Below are 27,774 nucleotides of genomic sequence, written 5' to 3' on the forward strand. Positions count from 1 at the left end.
TATTTGTACAATACTCCCAAACAAGAAAACAGAACCTACATGCTAACGTACATAGCACCCAAAGTACTGTTCGACGCGTTGAAGAGGTCAAAATTATTGTTCACATAAGGTATATACATATTCGTATAGCGCTACCAATCCCTGCAAAATATAGAACGCAGATTTTCATTACACACACGCACGCACGCACGCACGTGCACAGCACACACACCAGAAGGAAACGGAACGCGCTCACAGGAAGCGCCTGAAAAACGAAAAAAAAGGAAAAGTGTGGGGAACCGAGGTCGTCTTGGGCTGTCGCCTCTCCCTCTCCCAGAAGGAATGAAGAGGTTCTTGGAAAGCAGGGACGGGCGATTCTCTCTGTCAGCATCAGCTCCCACCAGCGAGGACGGGGCGAGAAAGCGAAACGGGGCTTTCCTTGCTGTCTATTTTTTCTTCGTCAGGCCAACGCCGCCTGCTCACAGGGGCGCAGGCGAGTTCCCGCCAAATGGCGCGGGGGCGCAAGCAGTTGCGTGAGTTGCCGCCAAATAGCTCTGGATGCCAGCTCGTTCCGCGTCTCTTGGTAGACTAGTTGGTGCATTTCTGCTATCATGGACTGCGCATATAAACGCAAACTACACAAAAGTGACATGGACAAGAACAGCGCAAGCCCTTTCCATGCAGTGGAGCCGCCGTATCTCGCCGTTCAAGATATGCGTACTCGTAAGTGGCATTTTAATTTCACGTTGTGTAATGCATGACTGTCTTTTTCAAGTGAACAAAGGTCGTTTTGTATTGTGTAAATGGTTTTGCAACGTATGATAAACTCCTTGTCTTTCGGGCTTATTTTTTCTGACAGGAAGAAAAAAAAAAGAGGCTTTACATGAGAACGGATCAAGCGTTCGAGAGTTGGGACAGGGAAATGTGAGACGTACTTTCATGTATATATTTCTAATATTATTTTTTCGTCTTGTATTCTCGTTAATTTTTCTCTAGGAAACACTGGAACGACACTGCTTAAATTGAAGCACAGTGTGCGAATGACCTGCTACGCTCGGAACTGTTATCACCATTCGGGAAGAAATTGGGTAAGACGCTTGTCTGGTTATTATTGCGGAAAAGTCATAATTAATTAGAAGTTGCTTTCGTTCCTTCCCACAGATGAAAAAACATAACTGTAAATACCTGTATGATATACGTCTGGTGCATTGCAGGTAAGAATGGATTGTGTGTGGCGCGCTTCACCGCATGTGGACTAGAGTAGATCTAGGAACATCAGACAAGAAGACACGTATGTGAAACCCTGCGGATAGCCCATATGTAAGTTCTTCCTCAATTTTTCTTTTGTTGCATTTTCGTAGTTTACGTGTAATACTTTGTCACCGCGGTCTCGACGTTATGTATACCTATACATTTGTCTCGTGGCAGTCTGCGTGCTATTTTTTTTGTGCAACTATGTGTTGTATTCATTTATCGCGCTGCCTGGATGGTTTTTTTTTTCACTGATATTCCGACCAAAGTCGGTAAACCTATCCTTCCTGTCCTCATGTTTCCTTGGGCGGCTCTAAAGCGTATCTTAGAGGAATATTTAGCTTCAGATTCCCGCATGGAACAGATGGTGAATGACATGCTGTGTTTTCTTTTTAGAGAAACTATGTATTCATGTTTAATATTTGGTTGATTTTCACTTTGTCATTCATACAATACCGCAGCCACATATGCCATTCTGTCATAGAACGTTGTTTCTAGATATATTTGTTTTATGTGGTTAAAACATTTAAAACGAGAGCGTTTCTTATCCTGGCCATTATTTTTTACAGACCACGATAACCACGTATTTGGATGTCTGGTTTAACTCTACGTGCGCTGGTTCGTGCAGGTGAACTTTTTTTCCAGATACGGAGGAACGGACACCGGTCGTGCCGTGAGCACTATTCTGCAGGGCATACTTACAAATGAAGCTGCACTGCAGTTCAGCTGGAAAGGGTCGCAGGGGAGGAAGCACGCCTTCGTGAAGCTCATGGCCATCACGAATATAAGTAAGAAATATGGCATAACAATCAGCTTTCTAGTGCACGTTGCGAACATCGGTACCAACAGCATGCTTAGTTTTTTTTTCTTCATTCAAACAAGCTGCTGCTTATTGCATCTTGCTGCGTCCAGTATTAGCATTTTCTTTAATAAAATAATGCCGTAATAAGTGAGTTCTACTTGCGGCGTCCATATTTTGCCACTGCTTTTGAGGAGTTTGTTTTGCTTCACCATATAATATATGCTGTATATGCTGTTTCTGCTTTAACCCATGTATGCTAACTGTTTTCTGCAAAACATAGACCTATCATCGTTGCCATCATGTCAGCAAGTATATGTATCATGCCATAAGCTTCCCCCCTTGCCTCTCCAGACATTTACCTATTCACCTCCTTGTGCCGCTTGGCGCGCTCCGGGCTCCGGCGCGTTCTTTGTCTCAGCGTTTCAACTCGGCTGTTTCATACAGTGCTCACGGGAAGCAACAAGACCTATCGTGGTGTAAATAGCCGCGCTACCTATAGACACAGTCGCCACTGTGTATGCGTGTTTTGCTATGGTTCCGTGTTCAGTTCCCCCTATTGCTAACGACATATAAATTACCAACTATCCGGTACTTACACGATTTGTGTCGTCCAGCCACTCTTCCTGACAGCTTCGATACTGATTTGCACGTCCCTAATATTGCTTTGTTGTCGTTTCTTTAATGTTTCGTGAATATCTGACTTATGATCTTTTTGATTGTTTCACTTCTTCAAATGGAATGCGACTCACCAACTGAACTATAAAGCGGGGGCAGCTTTCTTATATGTGCCGCTTTTTTGCAGCATCTGTGAGGAGCACGTTCCCTGACGCTTCACTAGCATCAATGGCTGGAGTCGCAAAGCGCTGGTTGGTTGGAGCAGCTGACAGGGATGGAGGCCGGAATGAAAGAAGGCGCCGTGACCCTGCTTCAAGCCCACCAAATATGAACTAGTGTTTAAAACTTGTGAATGTGTCGGTGTACATATACAATTACAAGAAATAAAGACCTGTATCAGAATCTTTTGCCTGGCATTTATGTGGCATGAAAAGTACAAAAAAGCGTTCACTTTCGTGTGGTACTTCTATGCCGGCCACCACACAAGCATGATGCATGATGCGCACGCTGTTGTAAATGCATGATGCAAAAGCTACGATTATTCGGGGCGTCAAAAGCAACGTCGGCTTTCAGCACCGGGCCGGTGCAATGCCGACCATTATTGTCGTCAGGGCCATGGCTGGCCCGCGTGTGGCATGCGCTCGGCTGCGTTGGCCAAATAGAATGGCCCTACGGCTGGCCGACTGACTACGTACCTAAAGCCTTGGTAGGCCCTCGTATGGGACGCCGTCGGCCAAGTCGGCCACAGTGGTCGGGCCTACATCGATTGCCGACGATCGGCCGACGTTAGGCCAATGTCAATCCCCAAAGCTGGGCCGCCCTCGGTTGCCGAGGTCGGGCCAACCGTTTTGCAGTCGGCCGGAGACGTCGGGCCGACTTTTTGCCACGGTCTTTTTGTTGCTTGGGATGTAATTGGTTACTGAGAAAAAGTAATTGAATTACAGTGAGTGTTACCGAGTAAACAAGGTAATCGTTGCATTACAAAATTACCAAGAAACGTAATTGATTACAGCTAATTAGTTACATGTAATTTGTTACGTGCGAGTCTGCTCTCTACAGATCAATTTAAACATATGTGCAAGGCAACATTTGGTTGTCGATCATATGTGTGTCGTCGGGCTCCGTGTGGCAGAGCCCAAACTCTTACAGTGACTGAGTTACACCCGAACGTCAGCTGTGCCACCGGTACAGACATACTTTTCAACGAGAGTTCATGTCTTTCATTTGCACGCAAGCAATTAACGTTCTGAACAGTGGATCTGAAAACAGGCACCCAATGCAGAACTCGCGATTAAATAGTGCTTTAGTCTTCACCGTATCCTAACCAGATACATTAGAAGGGAAGAGAGCAACGCAGAAGTGTTTTCTCGTTGCATTGGGCTTGTTTGAGTTTCAAAATGTGCCATTTTTTCTTATAATTGTAATTGTAATCGCAGTTGAAGTCCAGAAAGCGCGCTCAAATCGCTGCATCATTGTGTTTCCCTTGGCACTCACTTAAGCACTGATTTCTCGTACCAGCGAATAAAGTGCTGTTTGAAATTAGCGCTCCATGAAGCGTGTTGACAGATTTTGCCAGCGCCCGATTTTGCCAATATTGTTTTCTTCACTTATTACAAAGCCCGAAACCGGTGGACGAGGTGGCCGAGTGGTTAAGGCGTTGGACTGCTAATCCAATGGGCTCTGCCCGCGTGGGTTCGAATCCCATCCTCGTCGCAAAGTGGCATGGTATTCTTTTTTTCGTCTTTTCTTTTTTAAGGTTGGGGAATGTGAGGGGTGGTGGTCGGTTTATTATTTTTTTTTTTTTCGAAGATATTGGGTTGAGTTGCTTTTTCCTTTCGTGTGTGCGCGATTGATTGGCGCTGTTACTTCGCAACTGATTGCAAAGCCGATCACCAACATTTCGTACATTTGCGTTTTTCTTACGTGATGCCAAAAAACCTGTGAAAATTACATATGACAAGCAGAGTTGGTTCGAACTGCCACCATAGAATAACTGCCACTACGGTGTTCAGTTATGGTTCAGTTCGACTTTGGCGGTGGCCAGCCAAGCGAAACTGTGGTGTCCCCGGCTGTAGCCAATAGATGGCAGCACCGTGCACGCCGCAAACCAACATGGCTGCGCCCAGTTAAGCATGCTGCATGCGTGCGTGTTTAGATGCTTCCAGCCAAAGTGATATGATGGCATCGTGTCATTTTTACTTTGCTATGTGATTCTGTCGAGTACGTGAAGTATTCGCTAGTGACTCACAAAAGAGACATGAAACGCAGTCGCCAAGTGAGAGGTGAGATGCGCGCTAGCGCGCTGCCCCCGATGCACGGTGTTGACGTTTCTGGACTGTCGAGAAAGAAACGACGCAAACTGGAGAGATCTGAGAAGAAAGTTCGACGACATGCATTTCACATGAAGAATAAGGTTCGAGCGCTCGATCTTTTTCACCTCACAATTGCATGCGCCTGCGTTGTAGAAATGTGAACGCAACCGAAACGCTCGAGGTAACTGTTGAATGTTAGGCTGTATGAGGCACTTTGGTTCTCTTCCTGTCTGTACGTGCATGAATGCTTTCTTTTTCATAGCTAGCCTATCAGTTCGCATGACTAAAAAATAGCTGCGCCTGCAGGCTTCCTGTAGAAGAGGGGGGGGGGGGGGTTGTGTGGTCATCACAAACTTTTATGCCACCAAAAACTCAGCATTGCAAAGCTCGAGGTGCAGTCATATATTTGAAGTCAGGAGCTGGAAACATTAAGCATTGTGAATAAGACGAAACCGTGCAAGAGAGCTGAAACAAGAGTTAAGTCCCCGTGCTCTCTACGGAACGGATAAATCTACACCGAAGCAAATGATACAGGAACTTGAAGAAAATATTTAACTTTTCACTCTGTCTCTCTTTCCTCTGTCTCTATGAGCCGTGTCCTACTAAATGTTATGCGCTCGCATTTATAGGGGATCATTCAAAAAGAGATGGAGAGGATATGCCACAAGCTCAACATCACCCAGAAACCAAGTGAAGAAAAGACTGTTGTTAAAGACCGCCATACTAAACAGACTCAACAGGAGGAGCCTGCGTTGAAGAAGCCAACCAAGCGTGTACATTTTCATTCCTCTACTCTTAACAATTATTGCCTAATATCTCTTTGAAGAATCGTCAGTGTTTGTTCTACTTACAGTAGCGCCAAGTCTCATTTAAGTTTATCATACATTCTACTTTCCTCTTGTCTCATTGTACTTGTCGAGTGCAATGTTTTGAACATCTGGAGGCACCATAGATTCTTGTTTGAGTTATTCACTGTTGAATAATAATGGACATACAATGAAAACAATTTTGCACAAAGTACAAGAGTGAATGACTGGCTACCGCCAGATTATGTAGTGCCGAGCAGAGGTGTGTTCTTTATACACACATATCCAGGATCTCAGGCACAATTGCGTGGCCGGGTCAGTGGCACCATATAGTATTAACATCTGTTAACATGTACAGCATGCTGAATGTCAAACTTGGACACATTTTTACAGCTCATGCCATTTTAATGTACTATGATTTGTTTTTCCACTCCAATGCTCTGCCCCAGAAAGTGAGAATGGCTTAGTTAACTGAACATCTTGTTCGCGTTAAACAGCTTCAAAATTCATTGAAGGTATAGTGACCAGCTGAAGTTTTGCATTAGTTTGAATCAGTTTGGGCTGATGTGACCATCAGCTGTAGCAGTGCCAGTGAAGACGATGGCTGTATTAACTTAGCACATTCTGTAGCTCAAGATTAGAACACACTAGCATGCCCAGCCTGATCGGCTGCATGGATGTTTTGCTCTTGAGACCATCAGCGACACCATGGCTGGTTGGTTCCTGTAAACTGTGGTTGTGGTGGCTGCATTTTCAGGCTTCCAGCCTCCAGAAGCTTAAATTAGCAGGAGCAAACTGTTTTGATAATGTGCATCATTTATGTTGCTGTGTCTTAGAGAGAGATTCTTTAATACATGCTGGATATGTTTCACTGGCCATACACTAACCGTAACTGTTTCCAATCATCTGTATATGCTGCATTTCTGCCTGTTTCTGAAGGCTGACATCAATTTCTTTTTTCATTCTGAAGGAGCGAGAAGCAGTTCGCAAAAAGAACTTTCTTGAGGACAACAAGCAAGAAGACAAAGTAATCAAACAGATGGAGAAGAAGTTGTTTCTCAGCAAGCGAAAAAACAAGAATATGCCCAAGTCATTCATAGATGAAGGCCTGGACTGTATCCTTCTTGCACGCACGCTTTTAGAGTTCCTTTGGTGGTGAACATACAGTCAGCATCAAGAGTTTATGGAGCAAGGGTACTAAATTAAATCTGTATTCCCACTTGTCATTTGCCTTCAGCCACCAAAACAGTGCAATGCTGTGTTGGTCAGATGTGCTAGTCCAGGCTGCAGTTGAAAGTTCCAGTCTGCATGCCTGGGCTGTGGAAATATTTAGCATCTCCCGGAATCTTGAGTCCTGTTAACTTTTGGCGTCGGCAGTGCCTGCCGTGATGACACAGGAGCTGTGGCAGTGTGCTGCTCAACACAAGGTCATGGCTCTGATTCTCAACCATGACAGCTACACTGCAATAGGGGTTTAACCAGTTGCCAGCACAAGTGACATAAGAGTACTGAGTGGATGAGCATCATAAATATTTAGCTGGATGGCATCTTAGATGCCACCATACTTCTCAATGCTGGAGTACAAATTCAGCATGCATGTTGCTGCACTCCAGTAAACTGCACATCAAAAGACACTGTCTTAATATGTAACACTAATAAGTACCCATGTAATGATAGTTCAGGGCACCTTTATGAACTCTAGATTGACTGTATTAATCGAAAACCCTCCAGTACAGTGCTCTTTGCAGACACCTTTGTTGTCTACTTGCAAAAAAGAAAAGAATCCAGTCTTGCCTAATAAATTCAGCCATTGACAGGCAAAGTAGCACTTCACAAAAGTCCAGTCAAACAGGGCACCTAACTTGCCACTGATTATGTAGTGCTGCTGATCAGGTTTTACAATCATGTTTTACATAAAATACACATAAGATCATGTATGCAGGCACTGCATGCATCAAGGAGGGTTCTACTGTTTGGTCATCATTCAGTGTCTGGTACTGTTTCCTTGTCAAATTCATTATCCGAAATGTGGGACTGGAAGTTCCTGGAACCTTGGAAGTCGACGTGGTGGTCTGCCAAGGTCTATAGCCTAAAAGCTTGTTCATCATTTAGTTTGGTGTTGAAAATTTCACTGCATGCTTAGGTTAGGTGCTGCCTTAAAGGGGCCTTGCCACACTTATTTAAGACCACCATTTTTACTCTTTACTGATTCTTAGCATGTCAATGAAGTAAGATCAAAATGAATTGTAGTAATTAATGCACACAAACCCAAGTTATTGTTGGCAGAAACTTCATTATACAAGCAAAATTAGACTTGCCCTTGACTTAAGTCTTCATTGCTCTAGATGTCACGTTTCACTTTCCCGTCACATGGAACTGTGACACCCAATAGTAGCAGGGCACTGATGTCACATAGCAAAAGTTGCCGCCCCATGGTTGCCAAGCTTGCTCAAGTTATTGATGGCATCGCTATGGTCTTCGAGATCAGGTAGCACATCATCCGAGATCAGAGGACATTGCATCACTTCTGAGGTTACAACAGCTTTCCTCAACACGGATGTATGCAAGTTATGTGCTGAGCTTGTCAATGGTGCTGTTTTCTTGGCTACAGCACTTTGCGCGTGGCTGTATGGTATTTAGGAGATAATTAAAATGGCTTTAAAACATAATGGCATAGTTTTTTTCCTGCTACTCGCAGTATTATATCAGCATAAGTAGCACATTGTGTTTTTAACCTTTTATCCATTTTGCCACAGATCAACGTCATGTCTACTGCATAAAATGCACATTATTGCTGCATAGTAGTGGTGCTATTGGTGCCACTTAACAAGCTTTCTCTAGAGTGTTGCTGGGCTTCTTTAATTAGTGTTAACATATTAAGACAGTGTCTTTTTATCTGCAATTTACTGGAGTGCAGTGACATGCATGCTGAATTTTTGCTTCAGCATTGAAAAACATGTTGGCATCCAGGATGCCATACAGCTAAATATTTGTAATATTCATCTACTCAGTATTATTTTGTTACTTGTACTGCCACTGTCAGTATGGCATCAGTGGAACTGAAATAGTTTAGAGTAGATTTAACTTGAATATTGCTGTAATGTGATTTTTGCCATTTGCATGTTGGCATAATAGCTCGAAATGCAGTGGACTACGCAATGTTGAAGAGCAAATCCTTCACTAACGAGTGTACAGACCTCCTTGAAGTCGTGGACAAGAAGTACCAGAACAGTCATCAGGACAGTGACGGTGATGATGCCAATGTGTATGTGAATCCTGCTAAAAGAAAAAGAAAGTTAGAGGAGAGCAAATCTTTAAATGCCGGGAAGAAACAGAGGACTAATTCAGGCAGCAGTATCCCTGACAGTGAAGGAAGTGAAAATGAATTTAGTGATGATGACGATGATGAACCTTCAAACACAGCTCCAATTGCAAAATCACTGTCCCGTTCCAAACATCGAAATAGTGAGGACAGTGATGAAAGAGATGATGACGACAGCGTCGATGAGGAAAACAGTGATGGGCATGGCAGTGAAGATGTAGAAGACGAAGAGTTTGACGAAGATGATGTCAGTGATGAAGAAGGTAGTGGTTACAGTGGTGCTGAAGACAACAGTGATGATGAACTAAGCTCACAGGATCAATCATCTGGTGCTGATAGGAATGCTTCCAGTGCAATTTCTAGTCCACAGCGTCGAAGAGGCAAGGGAGACACACCGAATGAAAATCTAAAGCTGACATCAGCCGAAGTCAAAGAGAGCAAACTTGCTGGCCACACAAAGGCTGCTAAAATGGCAGACACAACAAAACGTAGCAAGGCCATTGATAAAAAAAAAGGCTTGAAGAATACTCTTGAAGAGGAGGACACAGACGAAATTTCTTTTGATGATGAAAGTGGAAACTCGGGTGAAGAGGAAGACGAACCAGTTGCATCAGAAACACTCGGTGAGGGGCAAGCATTAACAACAGCCAAACAAGGCACGGCCTCTTCAGATGGTATGTGGGAAGATATATATGGACGGTTGCGTGACAAAGCTGGCAACGTGGTGTCACAGAAATATGTCCCTCCTGCCAAGAGACTCCAAGGCATCAGTCTGAGCTCGGAGAAGAAAGAGGAGCTTGCCAGACTTAAGAAGCAAGTAAAAGGCCTACTGAACAGGTATGTGGACTAAGTGTGAATTGTAGCAATGTGCAGTGGAATTATAGCTAAGGCGTAAATGGTGACGCCTGAGCAGATGCTTTTATATTGTAGGACTTCATAGAATTGTATGTTCTGGGATCATATGTTACAACAGATGAACATATGTGTCATAATGAACGCAGATACAGAATTCTTCTTTCAATAGTGTTTTGCTGATAAAATGAAAATAGACTGAACAATCTTGAGAAGGTTTTGGCTGCTGCAGTTAACATTATGCTGAGTTGCAGCAGCACAGGTTAGTGAATATATGAGGGTTGTACAATAAAGACTGAGACTCCGAAATCTTTAGTTCTGAAAATTATTCATCGGAACTTTTATCTCTTTCTATATGATCCCCAGTAAGTGAAATGCGCCCATCTCGCCGTTTCTACCACGCTTCAGATAACGGGAGTCAAGCAATCTTTTCACACCTACTTCAATGTCACCTCCAATGCCTTAGCTATATTTTGTTTTATGTCAAAGAAATGTTTCTTTTACTGTGAGGTACATAAAGAAGTCCAAGAGTGCCACATCTGTACTGTAAAACTGGTAAGTGAATGGTTGCTATGCTTTGGGGAGTAGTAAAAAAGTGACGTTGCTTTGATGTGGAACACCACATGGAGACAGACGTAAATATGAATTGGAGGCAATTTTTAAGTAGATGTCAAAAGATGGCTTGACTCATGTCATCTAGGCAGGGCAGGAACGGTGGGACACGTGCATTTCACTTATTGTGGAGCATGTATATAGGGTTAAAAGTGTCGAATAGAAATTTTCAGAAGTCAGGATTTGAGAACACCAGTCTCAGTCTTTATTGAGCAACCCTCGTACATGTTTTGAACAGCACATTCTTTCAAAAATGTGTGTGCATTTTTGGGAGCACCTCAGCTCTGTCGAGAGCTAACTGGTCAAACACCAGACCTCATTCCAGGTCTTACTGAGGTCCCAGCAAAGTTGGGATGGGACTTGGGACTCTCCAATAAGTTTTAGAACAATACTGCAAAGTCTAAGCTTGCTGGCAACCCTGTGTGTAGTAATTATGTAATAATGTATGAATACATATACAGCTGTGTGATGTTTGGATTCTACCTAAAATAAGTAAAATGTAAAAGGTGCCTAACTGTTGCTTTTTTTTTTTTTGTGCACAAAATGGCAGATGCTTTCATAATATGTAGTAAGTTGGCTTCTCTCTTAATGTGTGCTTTCACTGGTGTACAGTTTTTTTGTTTTGTTTTTAAATATATTTGCAGCCATTACATGGTCTCAAATGTAAGCTCTATTAAATCAGTGACAAGTAAGGGATAGGACAGCAACACTGAAAAGAATAATTGATTGATCAAAACCAAGGTAGCTGAATTTCATTTCGTGTTTTTCTAGACTTAGCGAAGCCACAGTACAGCCTATAGGAATGGAGATGGAGAACCTGTACAAAAAGCACAGCAACAATGGTATGATTTCTTTTGATCAGTATGGTTCTTGACTTCTTCTTTGACTGCAATGACAGTGTGACATCTTGCTTCTCATTTCAGATGTCAACTCCACCTTGAACTTGTGTCTGTCTGAGTCAATTATTGCACCTTTCTTGACTCCTGAGCGTCTCGTAATGGAGCATGCAATGCTTGTCGCATACATGCATTGCAACATCGGAACTGAAGTAGGTTAGTGGGCATTCACATTGCATTGTGCTAAAATGATGCAGAAAGACTAATGCACAATGAGGCACAGACAAGCATGTACATAACTGTACCTTTTCCACATTGTACCATCCACTGCCATGGTTGTAAGTGGCCATGGCTTAAACATGGGTGTTGAGCAACCTGGAATTTTCTAAAAATTTTATGCAGCTGAAAATAGAAAAGTGTGGAATTGTCAAGGGGAAAATGGACATGTCACAAAAAGAAACGAAGTTAAATAAGCAATTCACAAAATTCTGTGTATCAGTTTCCGCTCAAAGCTCCAATTAAAAAAAATAATAACTCTTCTTAAGCATGTCTTTTTCCACGCACATGAAATGCTTGTACTATTCTAGAATTTTACCATTAATAAAGGTTTACAAAGAGTACCTAAGGGTTTTGCTACTTTTTCAGTCTGAGAAATTTTACTCAGTTGCATATACATTACCTCAAAAGTAAAGGAATTCATAAAGATTAATTTGCTAGACACCCTGAAAACTTTCTAGGCTACTTTACTATTCTACATATTCTTAAGGTGGCTTGGTGCCCGTCTTGTCTGCAGGACATGCATGGTTTAGTCCTCACTGGTGGACACCCACCAGTATATAAGATGGGTACAAGCAGCCCCTTGGCTAGGCGTCCAGCTTTCCGAGGGTGTGTTGCTTGGGAAAGAATCACACAGACCACTATGCCTCATGTGCGAAAATGAAAACAAACAAAGCAATACACACCTCTCTCAGCAATGATGGATCCAGAAGTGCAGCTTCTAATTTTACTTCCTCTTACCTGCTAGGTAGACATGCTAGAGGTGCATAAATTATGTTGCTGCAACTCAATATCAAAAAAAGATTAACATCCCACTCATATTGGTCCACCCTGTACATTTACACCCAAGAAAGTATAGTATGGGACAGCCACCACTTGTAGCACAGTTGTTGGAGCACTGCAATGTATCACACAGAGAATGTAGGTTTGAATCTCGTCTGTGATGTTTAGTCTTTTCTTCCACTTTCATTTCCTTACAGTCTGTCAGAAATATGAATGGAGATGCAAGCTTAGTTATTTCTACTTTATTAATGGATCATTTCACCATAAAAAAAGAAAGAGAAGGTTCATTTATCCTGTGATTTTCTTGGCTTAATGTTGACTTTATATGTTAGTCAATTGACTAAATTCATGTTCCTAAATAACCTTAGCTTTTCTCACTTCTCTTGCATCAATGTCTCTCCACACTGTTTCTGTAGCAGGTAGCAGGTAGTAGTGTTTATTTATTTTTATTTTATTTGGGGGAGGGAGGTCATTCACGCTTTCTGCCACTCTGAGTGCAATGAATCTGGTTTCTCAATCTACAACTATTTGAAATTCTTAGTGTTGTGCTTCCTTCTTATTCCTGTTTAGCTGGCTTCATGTAACAAGTATTTTATACCATGATTTTCGTTCTGATCAGTGCTGTTTTAACATGTATATGCTACATACACCACAGAATGGTTCCACAGCTCGCTTTACCTTTCTTACTTTCTTTTTGGCTGTGTGACTTTTCTTGGCCATCTCCATTAAAAATATGTATAAATTATTTTTTTAGCCTGACGAATTGTCATAGCAAGCCTGGCACGTTTCAGCAAACTGAAGGGCATGGTGTAATTCTAAGTATAGTGGAGACAGCGAGACATGCATTCTGAATGTTCTTCACTGCATGTTTAGTACTTGCTGGCAGTGCCGGGAAAAAACTGGTAAAATCATTCTTAGTGTTGGTACAAGGGGTGCTACAAAAGAAATGTCTTGTATTTTATTTCTTTACAAGCTGCAACACATTATTTTTCGGCTTCATCTTCAGCATTGGCTATGCATTTTTCATGGCAATAAGCAAGATCTTGCCATGTCAGCGAAAGTATGTACCATTGGCGTTGTCCACTGCTTCACAGCATACTTAATCCTCAAAGGCAAAGTACTGTGCCCGAGTACAGTAAGATGTCGATAAAGGGAAATTGCTTAAATGAAACAACAGCCTCTAAATTGGTTGGTTTTGCATTTAGGTAATGCAAAAAAAAAAACTTTTGTTAAATGGAACCGAAATTTTCGCAACTCTCTGTAAACAGGACAGAAGCAAGCTCTAAAGGACTTTTTCAGAATGAGGCAGGACCTGAAATAAACTTTTGCAACACCTGTCATTTCATTCAGAAAGCCATCCTAAAGACTGAAGTAGGCAAAAATTTGATATTTTTAATGCATAGCACCACCACTCGCCCTACAGATGACTAAATAAAGGACAGCTGACATTTCAGACACTTTACGGCACATTGTGAGATAATTTAGACTCCCCCACCGTGACCGTGTATTATTTGGCCACAGAGCTATGTTTTTGTTGTGATAAATTGTTGGTGCCTGTTCAACTAGCAAAGCCTAGTAAATCCTGTAGCCGTCGACCATGCACAAACCACGGGACAACATAGCCGCCACACGCATTTCTCTATGCTTAGGAGGAAGCTTTAGCTTGGGTGCTCCTATCTAAATAAATTTAAAAGGAGAATTCGTTTTTGCCAGCAACCATTGCACCAGATTTGACGAGGTTTGTTGCATTTAAAAGAAAAACTTAAAGCTAGTGACTGTTGGTTTCGAATTCTTTTATTTACATTCTCAGTTCCCTATTAAAAATTGGCAAAAATTGAAAATTTTCCGCAAACGAAACTATGAAGTTTATAACTCTGTAACTCAGCAATATATAACGATGTCACAATTCTGTGAATTGCATCTAATAGTACATCTAAAGTGGACAAAATCGATATCTTACACATGAATCTAAAAAAAATTTTGTAATATGGAAATACAGCTTTTGCAGAACCCTTGTACGCAATGCAACGAATTCACGTAAGATATAAATTGACACATTGAATTTGTCCGCTTTGAATGCTCTAATGGATGCTGTCTACAGACCTGTGGTATCTGTTCTTGATGCAGAGATATTAATTCGTAAACTTCGTGCTTCTATATGTTTCTAGCTTTCAAATTTTTGAAAATTCTTTTAACAACATTGACGCCCTAAATAGAAATTCTGCTTCCAACAGTCACTAGAATTTAAATTTCTCTCTCAAATGCAGCAAATTTAGTTAAAATCGGTCCAGGGGTTATCTCAGAAACCCGTTTCTGCACTTTCCATGTATTTTAATAGGCCGTGTTGGAGTTGGGTCCAAGCTAAAGCTTCCTCTTAATATACCTAACAGGGTTAAGGGGGTGTATGACATATAGTGCTGCATCTCGACACTTTCTCAGTGAGCGTAACACCTTTAGCAAACATAACTCCTGTTAATCGGAAAATATTTATCCAGTCCCTTGAGCTTTCATTTAACAAGATTCTGCTGTATACTCACCTGGCCACCAATGTGCACCCCTGGCCGTGGCCAAGATAATTCGTGAATTTTAAATTAATACTTATAGTAAGTTTTGTTTATGTATGACGAATGATGCAGCAAAGATTATCAACTGTCGGTGTGTGCTCGTGTCTCTCGTTTTCCAATATGTCAGACCTGGCGCAAAGAGTCCCTTCATTTTTTGGAGGTGCAGAAATTTAAGAAGTGCTTATGAACTCTGATTCAGAGGACTTTGATGTTGATTACAAGGTGTGTTCAATGGACAAAGAGGCCATGTTGCCCTAAGAACGCAAATTATCCTAACCAAAATTCTTAATTAGCATAATTTGTTATACTTGTTCTAATTTACAGATTTAAAATTTTGTGAAGTGTTTGGACCTATTACCAATAATTAGCATTTGAGTTTAAAGCCTGCTAATGCGTTACTTAGACAAAAGACACTTTGGAAAGTACACCCATACCCACAGGGTTAGGAACACCATGAAAAGAAATTTTTTTGCCTGCATGGTCCATCTTTCATTGCCCCGCAGAGATGGTCAAAATGTGCCAAGTATCCCACTTCATAGAATTTCATAAGCCTGAATTTATGCAAAGTAGAAGTTCCTCCATTCCTTTTACAGCATTATACTTATTATGGTACCTTTAAGGATATTTATATACCTAAATGTGTGCACAGCGTATGCATTGCCAGTGCAATGTAAATGGGCTTGCTTTTTTTTTTAACTAGGTGCACAGATACTCCAAGACATGACTGAAAAGTTTAATGAGCTGTATGAGCAGCAGCAAGGTTGCAGCACAGGGAAAGAAGTTGACAACTGTGCTTTGTTTATATCATATCTCTTTGTGTTTAAGGTAAGTTTGCCTCTTTCTTCACCCCCTCATATGACAGGCAGTCTTCTGTTCGACTATCTGCTTTATTTCTTTGTTGTCGTTTTGCCAGTTCATTTCGAACATCAGAAGTAAGCCAGTACCTTTTTTCAACATATTCTCAACATTGACTGCATTAGTTTGCTAACCAAAGTTGCCTAGCATATTCAGCAGGAATAGCAATAATGGAAATGATCAACTACTATTGCTAGAAGTAGATCATAAGGCTAGTGGGGATGTTGCTTTCTTTTGATCTTCTTTGTAGGTACAAAATATTCTGTTCAATTTCACTTCATCCACGCATGCGTCAAGTGATAAAAAGTGGTCTCTTAATGATAAAACCAGATTAGTGGCAAAAATATGTGAACTCTTTGTCAGTTAGGACAATGGAAAAAGCACTGACCTAGGTATCACCATTACGCATCATCACAAATGCTTCATATATCTTCCGTGCTGTTTGGTCCCTATACCGGAGCAAAACCCATGTCTCTTCAAAGACCGGATAGCAGCCACACTTTGCACAGTGGATGGCCAGATTACTCCCACTTTTAGTCTTCACGTTATTAGTGTGCTTGCACAGATGATCGTTGAGGCAGCAGCCCGATGTGTTGTCGCATATGTAATGCGGTATTGTGAGAGTGTGCATGTTGTATATACTTGTGAACTTGGAAGATTAGGTAAAGCTTCTAAACAGCAAATTTTATGGAATGTTGATGATTTTTACTCAAAGTAACATACAAGGTATGCAGCCACAACTGAAATCTTTGTAAGTGTACATCTTTTTAATATGTTGCATGTATTCTGATTGCAACTAATGCTTCAAAAATTGTATTGTCATGTTTTGTCATAAGAGTTCAGAAAAAATTTAATACCTTGTTTGCAAACAGTCTGAAAATCTGGTTTTCCAATAGTTTGATTTGAATTGCTTTGACACTTAAAAAAAGCTTCTGGCACTTATTCTTTTTCTTTATCTAATGTGTCTTCTTTCCAGGTTGTTCATTCAAGAATTATCTACGACATCATAAGAAAATTGGCCGAGACTTTCAGTGAAAAAGACGTGGAGATCATTCTTCTGATTCTGCGTTGTTAGTATCTCTAATGTTTTGCATGCTTTGTAGTATTATGCTGCTGTTAATTATGTTAATGAGCAGATAACTGATGGTTTGTTAGAGTAACAAAATGGGTGCGAAGAGGAGGAAAACACAGTTGAGTATGGTGGAGAATTAGATAGTGTGATGAAAAGTGTGGATTCTTTTGAAACAAGAGAGGGGTTATTAAAGAATGCTGATCAAGGCCTTGGTCTTGCAGTGGACATAAATTAGACTGATGATAGTAATGATAATAATGAAGCTTCTTTGTTAGAGCATTAATTTGTCAGAACCTGTATGCAGTTCATCCACATGTGTGCATTTTTATGTGAAAGAAGTAAAATTTTGTCAACTGTAGACTTGCCTGATTGATTTAAGCATGAAATGCCTATAGGCACCCTCGGCCAGGTTTTCAAGCAATATTTTGCAGTAAGAAAGATGGTAAAACATTATTCATACTTTCGGATGGAAAAGACGGCTTTCTCACTTCTTGCACCATGTTCGTCTGTAATTTGCCACTTGAAATGTCTCTCCTAGCTGTTGGGTTTGCACTTCGAAAGCACGACCCTTTGGCCCTGAAGGAGGTAGTGCTCCTCTTGCAACGCAAGTGTGCCCAAGACACTGCAGGGGCCCAAGAGTAAGCATGAAAGTTTCTTATCTCACATCAAAATAGCATATACATGTACTGGAGCAAGCTACTCTTAAGTATGGTGAAGCTTAAAGCTTTAGAAATGCCACAGACCATGAACGCTACACAGCTGGGAAACAAGTTTTTGTGATTAGCGAAATGAGAATGCACTGTGAGTAAGTAGCAAAAAAAAAAAAAGAAGTCAGTAGCTGTGACTTGATGCTCTACTGTTCTTTTTCTTTAGAAAAACTATCTTCCTGCTGTGATTCATTTAGTAATAAGCTTTAGTGCCCACCACCTAGAGACAAGCATTGGCATTTTGTCCTGGTCACCTTTTCGTCTTGCATACCATGGTTCATTAAGTGACTGTGGGGTTGTTGTTGTTGTTTTTTTTCCAGCTCCAGAAAACGATTCATGATGGACATACTAAACGCTGTGCGAAATAACAACATACAGAAGATCCCTAACTGTGACCCTAGTATGGTGGAGCATGCGTCCAAAGTACTCAGAGGACTATTTCGCAAGGGTAAGTAGTGGATCCACATATCACAGCACACACTGTTAAGCTACTGTTTGACTCCCAAAATGAAGCGAGCATGTAGTATAGTCGCAGTTGAATTATTTCGGTCACATTTATAGGCAGCTATTTTACTTAAGTGTGATCCTTTATGGTGCGGCTTATGCAAAACATTTCAACTATCACACCACAGTTGGCTGTCTGCCACTGCTGCGGAGAATTTCCTTATCTAATTAGCATTGCTGATGCACATGTTTTGTGTTTTATTTAAGGGTATTCGAATACTGAAATTTCCTAATCAAATGGAATATGAATATTCAAGAAAAACAACCTTTAAATATTAAATAAAATAATGAATATTTTTTTATGTATGAATATAAAGTGAAATAAAAAGGTTGCATGGAGCCTTTCTAGCAAAAAAAGATAATGGGCAGGGGGAGAATAAGACTTATATTTGCATTGTTTGGTGCTTGTGATGCCGTTCACAACTGACTTCCGTTCAAGTGAGGAGCTTGTGAATGAGAAAGACCTGAAAGGTGATAGTATCTGGCCCACTAAAACAACAGTATAGAAAGCATGTTGAGATTATCCAAATATAATAACTTGTTCTGTCTAAATCAAGAAAAAAAAATTTAAGCTGCCTAAAGACGAGGCGTCCTTATTAAATGACAGTAAATTATCGAGCAAAAGTTAGCTGCTCTGGGCGTTCTCTCACCAACTTGTGCCTGACAAGGCCGACGGCTCTCTTGTGGCAGAATCATTCCGGATAGTCACCACTTACGTCTCTCTTCCTCCCTGTAGATTCCATTAAGTATTTTTATCTCTTACTTTTGAATAGGAACTAATATTCACCAACTTCGAATAGTGAAATTCCCTGATCAAATATGAATCGAATAGCAAGAACTATGATTCATAATCAAAATTTCGAATATTTGCACACCCCTACTTTATTTTTCACGTGGCGAATTGTAGTTGCACCACCACCATCCTGTTGCTAAAACTTTTTGTCAATATTGTTTAACATTTGGCCAACATGACTGCCATACGGTAGCTTATGGAGTGTGTCATACCCAGGGTAATAAACTGGAACTGAACCGAAAACTGTAAAAAGAACACCATTTTTGCTTGAACCGGGACTGAACTGCATCATTTGGATTTTTTTCACTGCGGAGTGCAACCAAAAGGAAAAAAATAATGGTTTTCGGTGTAGGTTGGCCACCTCTTCCTGAGCTTTTTATCCATGCATTGCCTGCTTTTGTGGCTCAACTCTGCTGCCTCATTTGCAAATACCCACCATCTTCTCAAGCTTTTAAATATAGCAGCACCGTTAGTACGGTTTTCAGCGTATTGTGTCGGGGATGCAGGCTATAGGCATTGCATTAACGCAACCATATTTGCATCGCATCTGACACATGTACTCGCCAGACTGTGATGTGTGCAAAGTACCTGAGACAGAGGAGCACACATGTTGCTTGTAGCCGGTATGACTGTGAACGGCAAGCATTGATATCTTCTTCAGCACCAATTAACAACACGCCATTCAGTGAAAAAGTGTTACTGACTGGGCCATTGACTGGACATATCCATGTAAGCGAGCCATCAAGGCTTTCTTAGAATGTTTATTTAACATAGGCCTAAATTCAAGGCTGTAAATGGGCCCTTCGAACATGAATGTGTACATAATCGCATCCTATTGCCTGTAGTCGTGATTACTCCTCAGTCCCCCATTTTTCTCCTCTTCTCTTTTCCCCTAAGCAGAGTAGCAGGCTGGAGGATCTCTTTGCATTTCCTCAATATGTTCTTCTGTCTCTTTCTCTCTCCGCCAATATAGCTTCATTTCACATAGGTTCCAGCATTGATGCTGGATCTGCATAATTCTTTTGTAACTATGTGTTGCCTGAAGAACAAACAGCAGTTACCTTTCACTGTAGCTTTGTGCAGTTATTGTACGAAATAAATTTGTGCTATTTTCCTGTAATTATTGTTCAGTTATGCAAATGAACTTGAACCATTTCAAACCTGTCTGATTTTTTTCTTTTCCTCTGGAGTTGCACTGGAACTTGACCATTTTCAGTGAACTGAAACGAATAAAGTTTCAGTTTGGCACTCTGGTCATAGCTATATGCATAAAAGCGTCTATCATTAGTTCAAACTCTGGTTTAGTAGAATAAATCCTCAGCCCCCTTTGTGATCTTAACAAGATTATGCTGTTTAATATGTTATTATTTAAAAATATTGAAACCATTTTCACTTTCAAACTCAGAAAAGAACTAGCATTTAGAAGTGCAGCCTGAAGGCATGCTATGTGGTTGAGAACATTCCGGAGTTTTACAACATTAATAAAGGTGGTCACGAATATTATTTCGTTACATAAACTCTTTACTGTATTTTTTACTATCTTGCTTAAGCTAAATTATTCTCCTGGACACTCTTTGCTTCATTTTCATTTTCTTTCCAATGTGTTGCAGGTTGCTTGTTGCAAGAATTGAACATCTCGCTCGAAGATCTGCTGAAGGCACATGAACGAGGCAAGTGGTGGGTGGTTGGCTCAGCATGGACAGGAAACGAGGCGTCTTCGGGTGAGCCACCAGAACCATTTCTTCTTGATCATTTTGGCTTTCTGGAATGTTGGTCATAAATAATTGACAGCATTTAATGACCCGAAGCTGCCCTGTTACGTATGAGGGATTCCTTAGTTCAGAGCTCCAGAATTATTTTAACCTAAGGAGTAGCGTGTTCTCATCTAGTTGGTATCAGTTTATGCTGAAAATTCAGCATGGCTAATAAACGAAGATATTTAAAATTCAGCGGCAATTTAGTGGTAAATGCAAGAGAATTGTGTTAGCATTATGTCACACCGCTTTGAGATCCCGGATCAATGATTTAAACTGCATTCATCACATTGCAAAATGTTGTTCAGGGGCTCATTTTCGACACACATACTGCCTCTTTGAGGAGCGAAGTACAACTGACGGTGGTCTGCTCCAGGCCACCACTACACACATGCACACACACGGACACACACCACATGACCTGCCTCTACATTGATCACATGACCGGCTTCGCACACATACCTACACTTTTTTCCACTTTGGCACTCCTAATGCTAAAGCATTAAAACAGGGCACAATGGCATGAGCAACTGTGCACGTTTGATTAAAAAGTAAAAGTTATACAATGAAAAGTTATTAAAAAAAGTCTCTGGAATATAACGCACTGTACAGGCTAGATTCTGAGATCTTTGTCCAAATGCACATTTATACTTATCCTTCACCCAAGTATAAAGATCATGTGCATGTGCCTGCTCAAGTTGTAACCATGTTCATGTACCTGTTCATTTGTGTTAATTTTTTAAAATAAACTGTCATTTGTAAATCAACCACTCCTGTCCTTGTGCCCCCTTGTTGCATCTGTTAGCCACGCAGAACTTCCTATAGAAATTTCGCCACTTGGGGTTCTCTAACATGCACTGACATATAAGTACACAATTGTTAGATCATTTGCCATTTGACTCCCCATCATAACTGCAACTGCCATGGTCAGGAATTGAACCTGCAATCTCTAGATTGCATAGCTGGTGAGCCACAGTGACAGGTATAATCATTAGCGCCTGCTGTAATTCAGGGTATAAAAGTGTATAAAAGTTATAATTTCTTATCTGTCACATCAAGGGGCCAATTCTAGCAATAATTGAGGCATGGTTTCATGAAAATCAGTGGCAAAAGGCAAAAATGGCTGAAAATTAAAGTAGTAGTTACAATCTATTACCCTGGGCCACTTGCGGTTGGCATGCGATATCCGAAGGCAGTATTTTAGTATATAGTGTTGTAAGCAGATTTATTTTGTGAGGTGCATCCCTGAAAAGTTTGGTCTTGTGACCACCGCAGGCTGCATGCATGCTGTGGCTCTTCTGGCTGTTACTGTTTTTTGTACATGTGTTGTTTTTATATGAGCCACTAAATGTGTATCATGCTGCAATAATCAAGTGCGTTCACTCAGTAGCCCATGATATAAGTCTGTGTCTTTTGAATTCAGCCTACTTTCCTATGTAGCAGAAAATATACATAAAATAACATAAGCACATTGTGCTGCTGCAAGTTTGAATCAGCTTTGTTGCTTATGATGAATGCAATTTGTTTATATGACTTGTCTCCATACACAGTGGTCCTTTGATACACCAGTGCCTTTTAATGTGTGCTGTCAGCATACATCAGTTAAAATGTGACAATCCCCCAAATTTCTAAGAATAAAGAAAGAAAGAATAAGAACATCTTCTGTGCATGATTACCTCACAATGCAGTTAGGTTGCAGCTGTTCAAAGGCTCATTTTAAGCCCAAAATTCTTCATTTAAGAATAAATTGCCTCAGTTTTGCACACACTGACAACCATCAAAATTAAAAGGTGCATTCTAGTTTGTTTCAACTAGTCTGCATTTCAACTTATGGTCAAACCATGCTGCTGAGCCACAAATCCCTAACAACTCATAACGATAATGCTTGCATCTTTATTAATGAAATGCTTATCTCCTGCTTAGGTAACATTGGAATATAAACCCTGCCTTTCGTTTTCAATATGCAGATAGAAAAGCAAACATGTCATCAGTGCAGCCAGAGTTTTCAAGCAAAATCTTAAAGCTGGCTCAGAAGCATCACATGAACACTGATGTAAGGAGAAACATCTTCTGCATTCTGATGACTGCCGAGGTAAGAAAACGCTGAACTGATATGCTGACATTTTATTTATTTATTTGTTTGTTTGTTTGTTTGTTTGTTTGTTTGTTTGTTTGTTTGTTTGTTACTGCGATAACAATTATATAGACACTCCAGGTGAATTTTCGTTGTGGCCGTGGTGTTTCATATAAAATTCAAGTGCGATAACATTGCAGCCGCGCGCTGTATGCTGTAGATACGAGCAGAAGCATGCGAGGGTGAGCGGAGAGGAATGGTGGCTCGATCTCACACTCGCAAGGGAGAAGGCACGCCATCTTCTGTCACACGCAAGGCAGCAGGGGCTGCAACTGCGTATGCGTGGCTGAGTGCGGCCACGCGGACCCTATCTTGAAAGCAATCTGCGGTGGATATAAAGTCTGGGTGCGCCGAGAGGTGATGGTTTCATGTGCGCTGTGTTCTCACCACTTAGTTCGTGTTGAAGGGAGTTGTAGCACGAAGGGCAATTCACTTGCTGCTGCTGCTGCTGCTCTTCCTTGTGCCAGCGTTCTGACAGCAAGTGCCCGTGGTCATCGAGTGAGATGTGTTCATGTTTCCCTGTGCGTGCGTGACAATGTGCTTGTTAATTTAGCGAGTAAGCAAATGTTTGCAGAAGTTTATGCAGCTGATAAAACGACTAGCCTTACTTCGTATAGCTGTCTAATAATTTGCTTTTGCAATCAATGCTTCGCCTCTCGGGTGACACTGTGACTTTTATTTTTCTGTTTGCTTGTTTGTTTTTACAATTCATGGTATAACTTTTACAGTCCTACCGTGTTGATATCAGCTGTAACATAACAGACATAAACAAAGTTAAAAATGGAAATATGAGGGCAAATCAGAAAGTCTTTGCCCCTATTCTTTATTAGCCAAAATAAGGTACATAGTACAGGTAATTACAAATATACATACTATTCTATTTACTGTGCATTATTTTTCCACATAGTCCCCATAGTGGTTCGGACATTTGTCCCATCACAGCACTAAACTTAAGATGCTGCTGTGGCAGAATTCATCCGGCTGACTGTGGAACCACCGTCAGACTGCTGTCTTGGCTTCATTTAACTTTTGCGAACGCACAACACCACCACCTCACATATCTCAAAGCAAGACACCTTTCCCCATACGTGGGCTGCATTTTTCTGTGGATTTCGATGGGTGTTCGTCCCTTGCTCCATCGAAAACGAATCACTTCATTGCTCTTACGCCATGGACTTGTGGAGCTTCAACAACTGGCAGCAGTGCCGTGCCAACGAGCTACCAACGGATAAGGCCGGGTCGATCCAACTACCGCTGGGAATGGATATTTTGACTTCGCATTTACAGCCGCAATTTGACTAAAAAGAAACAGGGGCAAAGACTTTCTGATTCGCCCTTGTAAGAACAGTGTTATTAACAGGAAGCAATATTGTGAATAAACTGTTGCCTTGTTAGTAAATTAGTTGACAGGAGACATGACAGAATTGTGTTAGCTGCTACAGGCTTTTTCTTCAAAAGAAATCTGCGCAGAAAAAAAGTAAGGAACACTCCACATATGCACAGGTTGCTTGCAGCAGCAGCTTATTTTGTTTTATGTATGCTAATCTTGGCAGTCCATTGCTGTGGCAGCAGTAATAGTTGTTTAAGTGCATGCTGTTCTGATTCGACTTACAGGACTACTTGAGTGCCAGCGAGAGAATCCTGCACCTGAACCTGACTGCAACGCAGGAGCGTGAAATGTGCCATGTCGTCTTGCACTGCCTGCTCAAGGAGAAGCAGCACAACCCTTTTTATGCTTATTTGGCCCAGTTCTTCATCAAGCGAGACCGACGTTTTTATGTAGGTGTTTGAGGCCCGGGAGTCTGATGAAAGTTCGTATTGTCAGAATTATTACACAGGCTGAATAAGCAATGTTATGACACAAGAATGGCTATTTCTGAACCCTGTGTCTGAAAAAAATGCAATCAATTTGAGAAGAAAAAAAAAAAGAAAACAGGTCTTGATGCGATTGCCACTGAATGTTAGTCTGATACTTAAACTTCATTTTGTATTCAGGAATCTGTGCAGACTGAAGTATGGTGAAAATAGATATTTAGTCATCTGTCTGTGCATGCTGCCCAAACCATTTCAACATAACCTCTTGATGCAGGCACCATTTGTTGTCTTTCAGCCTTCTTTTGAATGTCTTTTTGCCTGTACGTGTGCTACATAGTCCTTTCAGCACATGCCCTAAGTGATCCCCTTTAGACATATTTACTCACGTCTCGCACTTATGTTGATGCATTTACCTGATAATGTATTGTTTTATAGAGAGGGAAAAAATGCCTGGGGCATGTCTGCATAATGAAGGAAATATTTCTCCCACCTTCTACATACATCAATTTTTCAACCTCATTCCATTGTTTGGCTAAACACAGTCGAGCTGTTGTCAGCAGTGTCTTGGGAAATTGTGTTTATTCAGCAGTTCCACTAGAAGTAGTGAGGACTTTGCTAGTGACAGCAAGATCAATAATGCAGATTATGTTATAATCACTTAGGCCTTGGAGAAGCCTTGATGAAGGATTATAGACTAGTACTGACATTTTTTAATGGGGCAGTCACGTGGTATCACAAACCGCCAGTCAGCCTGGTGCGGTGGTTGCAGGCCATACAGTGACTACGTCGTCCAAAGTTGCTGAATTGTCCCTTCATGTAGTCCACTTCCCTTGGTATGAAAATGTGAGGGGGACACACTCTCCCCTGCCCAGTCAAGTGCTGAATGGACTCAGCTTCCAGCAGCACAGCCATAGTGTGCGTGTACGCCTCAGCAGTATCTAGTACCATGAAACCGCTACAACAGGTTTCGGTAACATGAAGAGTCTTCTTTTTCATGTGCAATGCTATGCTGTTCTTGGTGTGCGTTTTGAACATATCACAATTTTGATGTATTGTAATTCATTATTTGCTGTACTCTTGGAGAATCGAGGTCCTGTTGTGTAATTACTGGGTTGACAGCTATTTAATAAGGCAATAAAAATGAGCCAAAAGCTTATTGTCAGTACTTATTTAACTACTACTTTGAAGAGAGTTTGTTGACATGGCACAGCGATAGCTTTTCAGCTGAATACTGAAGTGAAGGTAGAATGTCGTTAACATTATTTTTCACACCTTACAATAACAATATTTAGTTGTATCCCTCAAAGCATGACTACTAACTCTTTATTAAGCTTCATAAAAATGTTGCTCTCGGTTTTTGTACTTGGCACCTAGCATTGCTTACTTTCATTTCAGATGAGCCTGCAGTGTGCAGTCTGGGACAAATTCAGGGAGCTGGACCGACTGAGTCCGACAGCTTTATCCAACCTAGCAGAGTTTCTCGTTATCTTGCTTTCACAAGAGGCCCTGTCACTGGCTGTTCTCAAGGTGGGCAGGCTGGACTGTGTTTATGTGTTCTCACCTGCACTTTATTCACACTGGCTTGCATGCTAATGATCATGAATATTCTTTACTATGTTGCCATGAGGTGAAAGCATACAGCGCTAATGCCCTGTGTTCAAAAAATATTTGTGAATACTATTTGAGATTTGGAGCGTGAATCAAATGTGACTTGCTGTGATGTGCAAGTTACACAATGTAGACAATAAGAACAAACAACTGAAATGTAGGCCAACTCTGCACTAGCATGAAATATGTACACTTAATGTTAAATTTGTACTAGGCAGTGAGTCAGCCACTGCACAAACACTTGATGCTGTAAGGCATGCAAAAATAATTTTGGCTCCAAGCATTTCAACCTTTGAAACTCTCAAACACCACCATGCCCTCCTCACTGCCATTTTCTGCCCAACAGACGATCCAATTTGTGGACATGAGTCCGGCACTGCTGAAACTCCTGCGGCAACTATTTAGCAGCCTGCTATTGAACCGACCTCAGGATGTCTATCAGAGAGTCTTCCTCAAAGTGGCAGATGCACCCAAGCTGCGTCTGCTGAGAGAAGGGCTGTGCCTCTTCCTCAGGCACTTCTTCCTCAAGGACCCAGGCATGGACTCTACAGTGCGCAGCATGCTCAAGCAGCATGCCGAGCTTGCAGAGGAAACCCTCAGCAGGACTGACAAGAAGGCCATCCTTTGATTGTAAATTAAATGAGACTTGATTTTCCAGGTGTTGCTCAATGCTTTGTGTGCTTTCGTGTATCTGGATGGTTGAATATTGCCTTGGCTGAATAGTGCCTTAGGAATTATGCAGACGTTTTACCAACAGCAAGACCTTGGCCTGCCGTGCCTGGCACAGCCAACTGCTGCAGATATAATGCTTCTGCCATTTACAAAATGATCATAACATTTGCAGTTGCGTCTGCATAAATCAGTCTACAACTGAATTTGTCCGCCTTATTTGCAGGTAACATCGGCTAGTCGCTCATGTTTGTGGAGGTGGAACAGGTAAAATGCAAGGCATTTAAAGGGGCAATAAAAATATAATTATGCAGGTTCAATGCACATTTTGGAATCTATGTGTAGTAAAGCTTTTGTGAAGCGGCTAGTGGAATGCTATAAAACAGTTAATCTTCTCCAGCACGTTTTGCAGCATAGCAATTACAGGCTTGCCCAGCAAGGCAGCAAGATGCCAAGGCCCTCACAACCGCAGATTATGCACTGTCTCCAGAATTGGCCCACTTTTAGTCACACCATCTCTGGTGCATCCTAGTTTACTACTGCACTATCTCCAAAACCCGCCCACCTTAGCCGGCAAGAATCAAACCAGACGGACACGCCAAAGCCCGGGAGAGGAGACATGGAAAGCTTCACCTTATTAAAGGAACGTGCTTGAAGGTGTATATTTATTGCACTGAGAATATTAGGCTCCATTTATTGCTTCATTGCATAATTCCATAGAGAACAGAGGAAGCCACTGGGACATCTGTAGATGTATAGTACATATGGGGCTGGCTACGTATAAGCCGATTCATTATATGAGTGCTGGCTCGTGTGAGCAATTTGGCAAGGTGACGGCAGCCACAGTCGGCAA

The 27,774-nt window shown here is 41.3% G+C and overlaps 1 protein-coding gene, 1 long non-coding RNA gene and 1 other non-coding gene across 4 annotated transcripts; all 3 read left to right on the forward strand.

Moving 5' to 3' along the window:
- Positions 1–240: 240 nt before the first annotated feature.
- Positions 241–3,049, forward strand: LOC126541508 (uncharacterized). 2 transcript variants are annotated; one of them, XR_008614856.1, is made up of 5 exons: positions 241–702; positions 839–1,067; positions 1,194–1,299; positions 1,859–2,018; positions 2,835–3,049. It is a non-coding gene; the product is annotated as an uncharacterized lncRNA (long non-coding RNA). The 2 variants fall into 2 exon arrangements; XR_007601661.3 differs by having other exon boundaries at positions 242–702; positions 1,141–1,299.
- Positions 3,050–4,142: 1,093 nt separating this feature from the next.
- Positions 4,143–26,909, forward strand: LOC126541504 (nucleolar MIF4G domain-containing protein 1). The gene is made up of 15 exons (XM_050188287.3): positions 4,143–5,060; positions 5,589–5,732; positions 6,736–6,880; positions 8,961–9,924; positions 11,323–11,393; positions 11,475–11,603; positions 15,711–15,835; positions 16,842–16,935; positions 17,476–17,575; positions 17,965–18,092; positions 20,552–20,662; positions 22,663–22,787; positions 24,444–24,608; positions 26,040–26,171; positions 26,599–26,909. The coding sequence occupies exons 1-15, from the start codon at positions 4,905–4,907 to the stop codon at positions 26,878–26,880; spliced, it is 2,871 nt and encodes a 956-aa protein (XP_050044244.1). The 5' UTR covers positions 4,143–4,904; the 3' UTR covers positions 26,881–26,909.
- On the forward strand, positions 4,279–4,360 carry TRNAS-GCU (transfer RNA serine (anticodon GCU)). The gene has a single exon. It is a non-coding gene; the product is annotated as a tRNA-Ser (tRNA).
- Positions 26,910–27,774: the final 865 nt, after the last annotated feature.

The sequence above is a fragment of the Dermacentor andersoni genome, chromosome 2, assembly GCF_023375885.2.
Source record: "Dermacentor andersoni chromosome 2, qqDerAnde1_hic_scaffold, whole genome shotgun sequence".
Lineage (NCBI taxonomy): Eukaryota > Metazoa > Arthropoda > Arachnida > Ixodida > Ixodidae > Dermacentor > Dermacentor andersoni.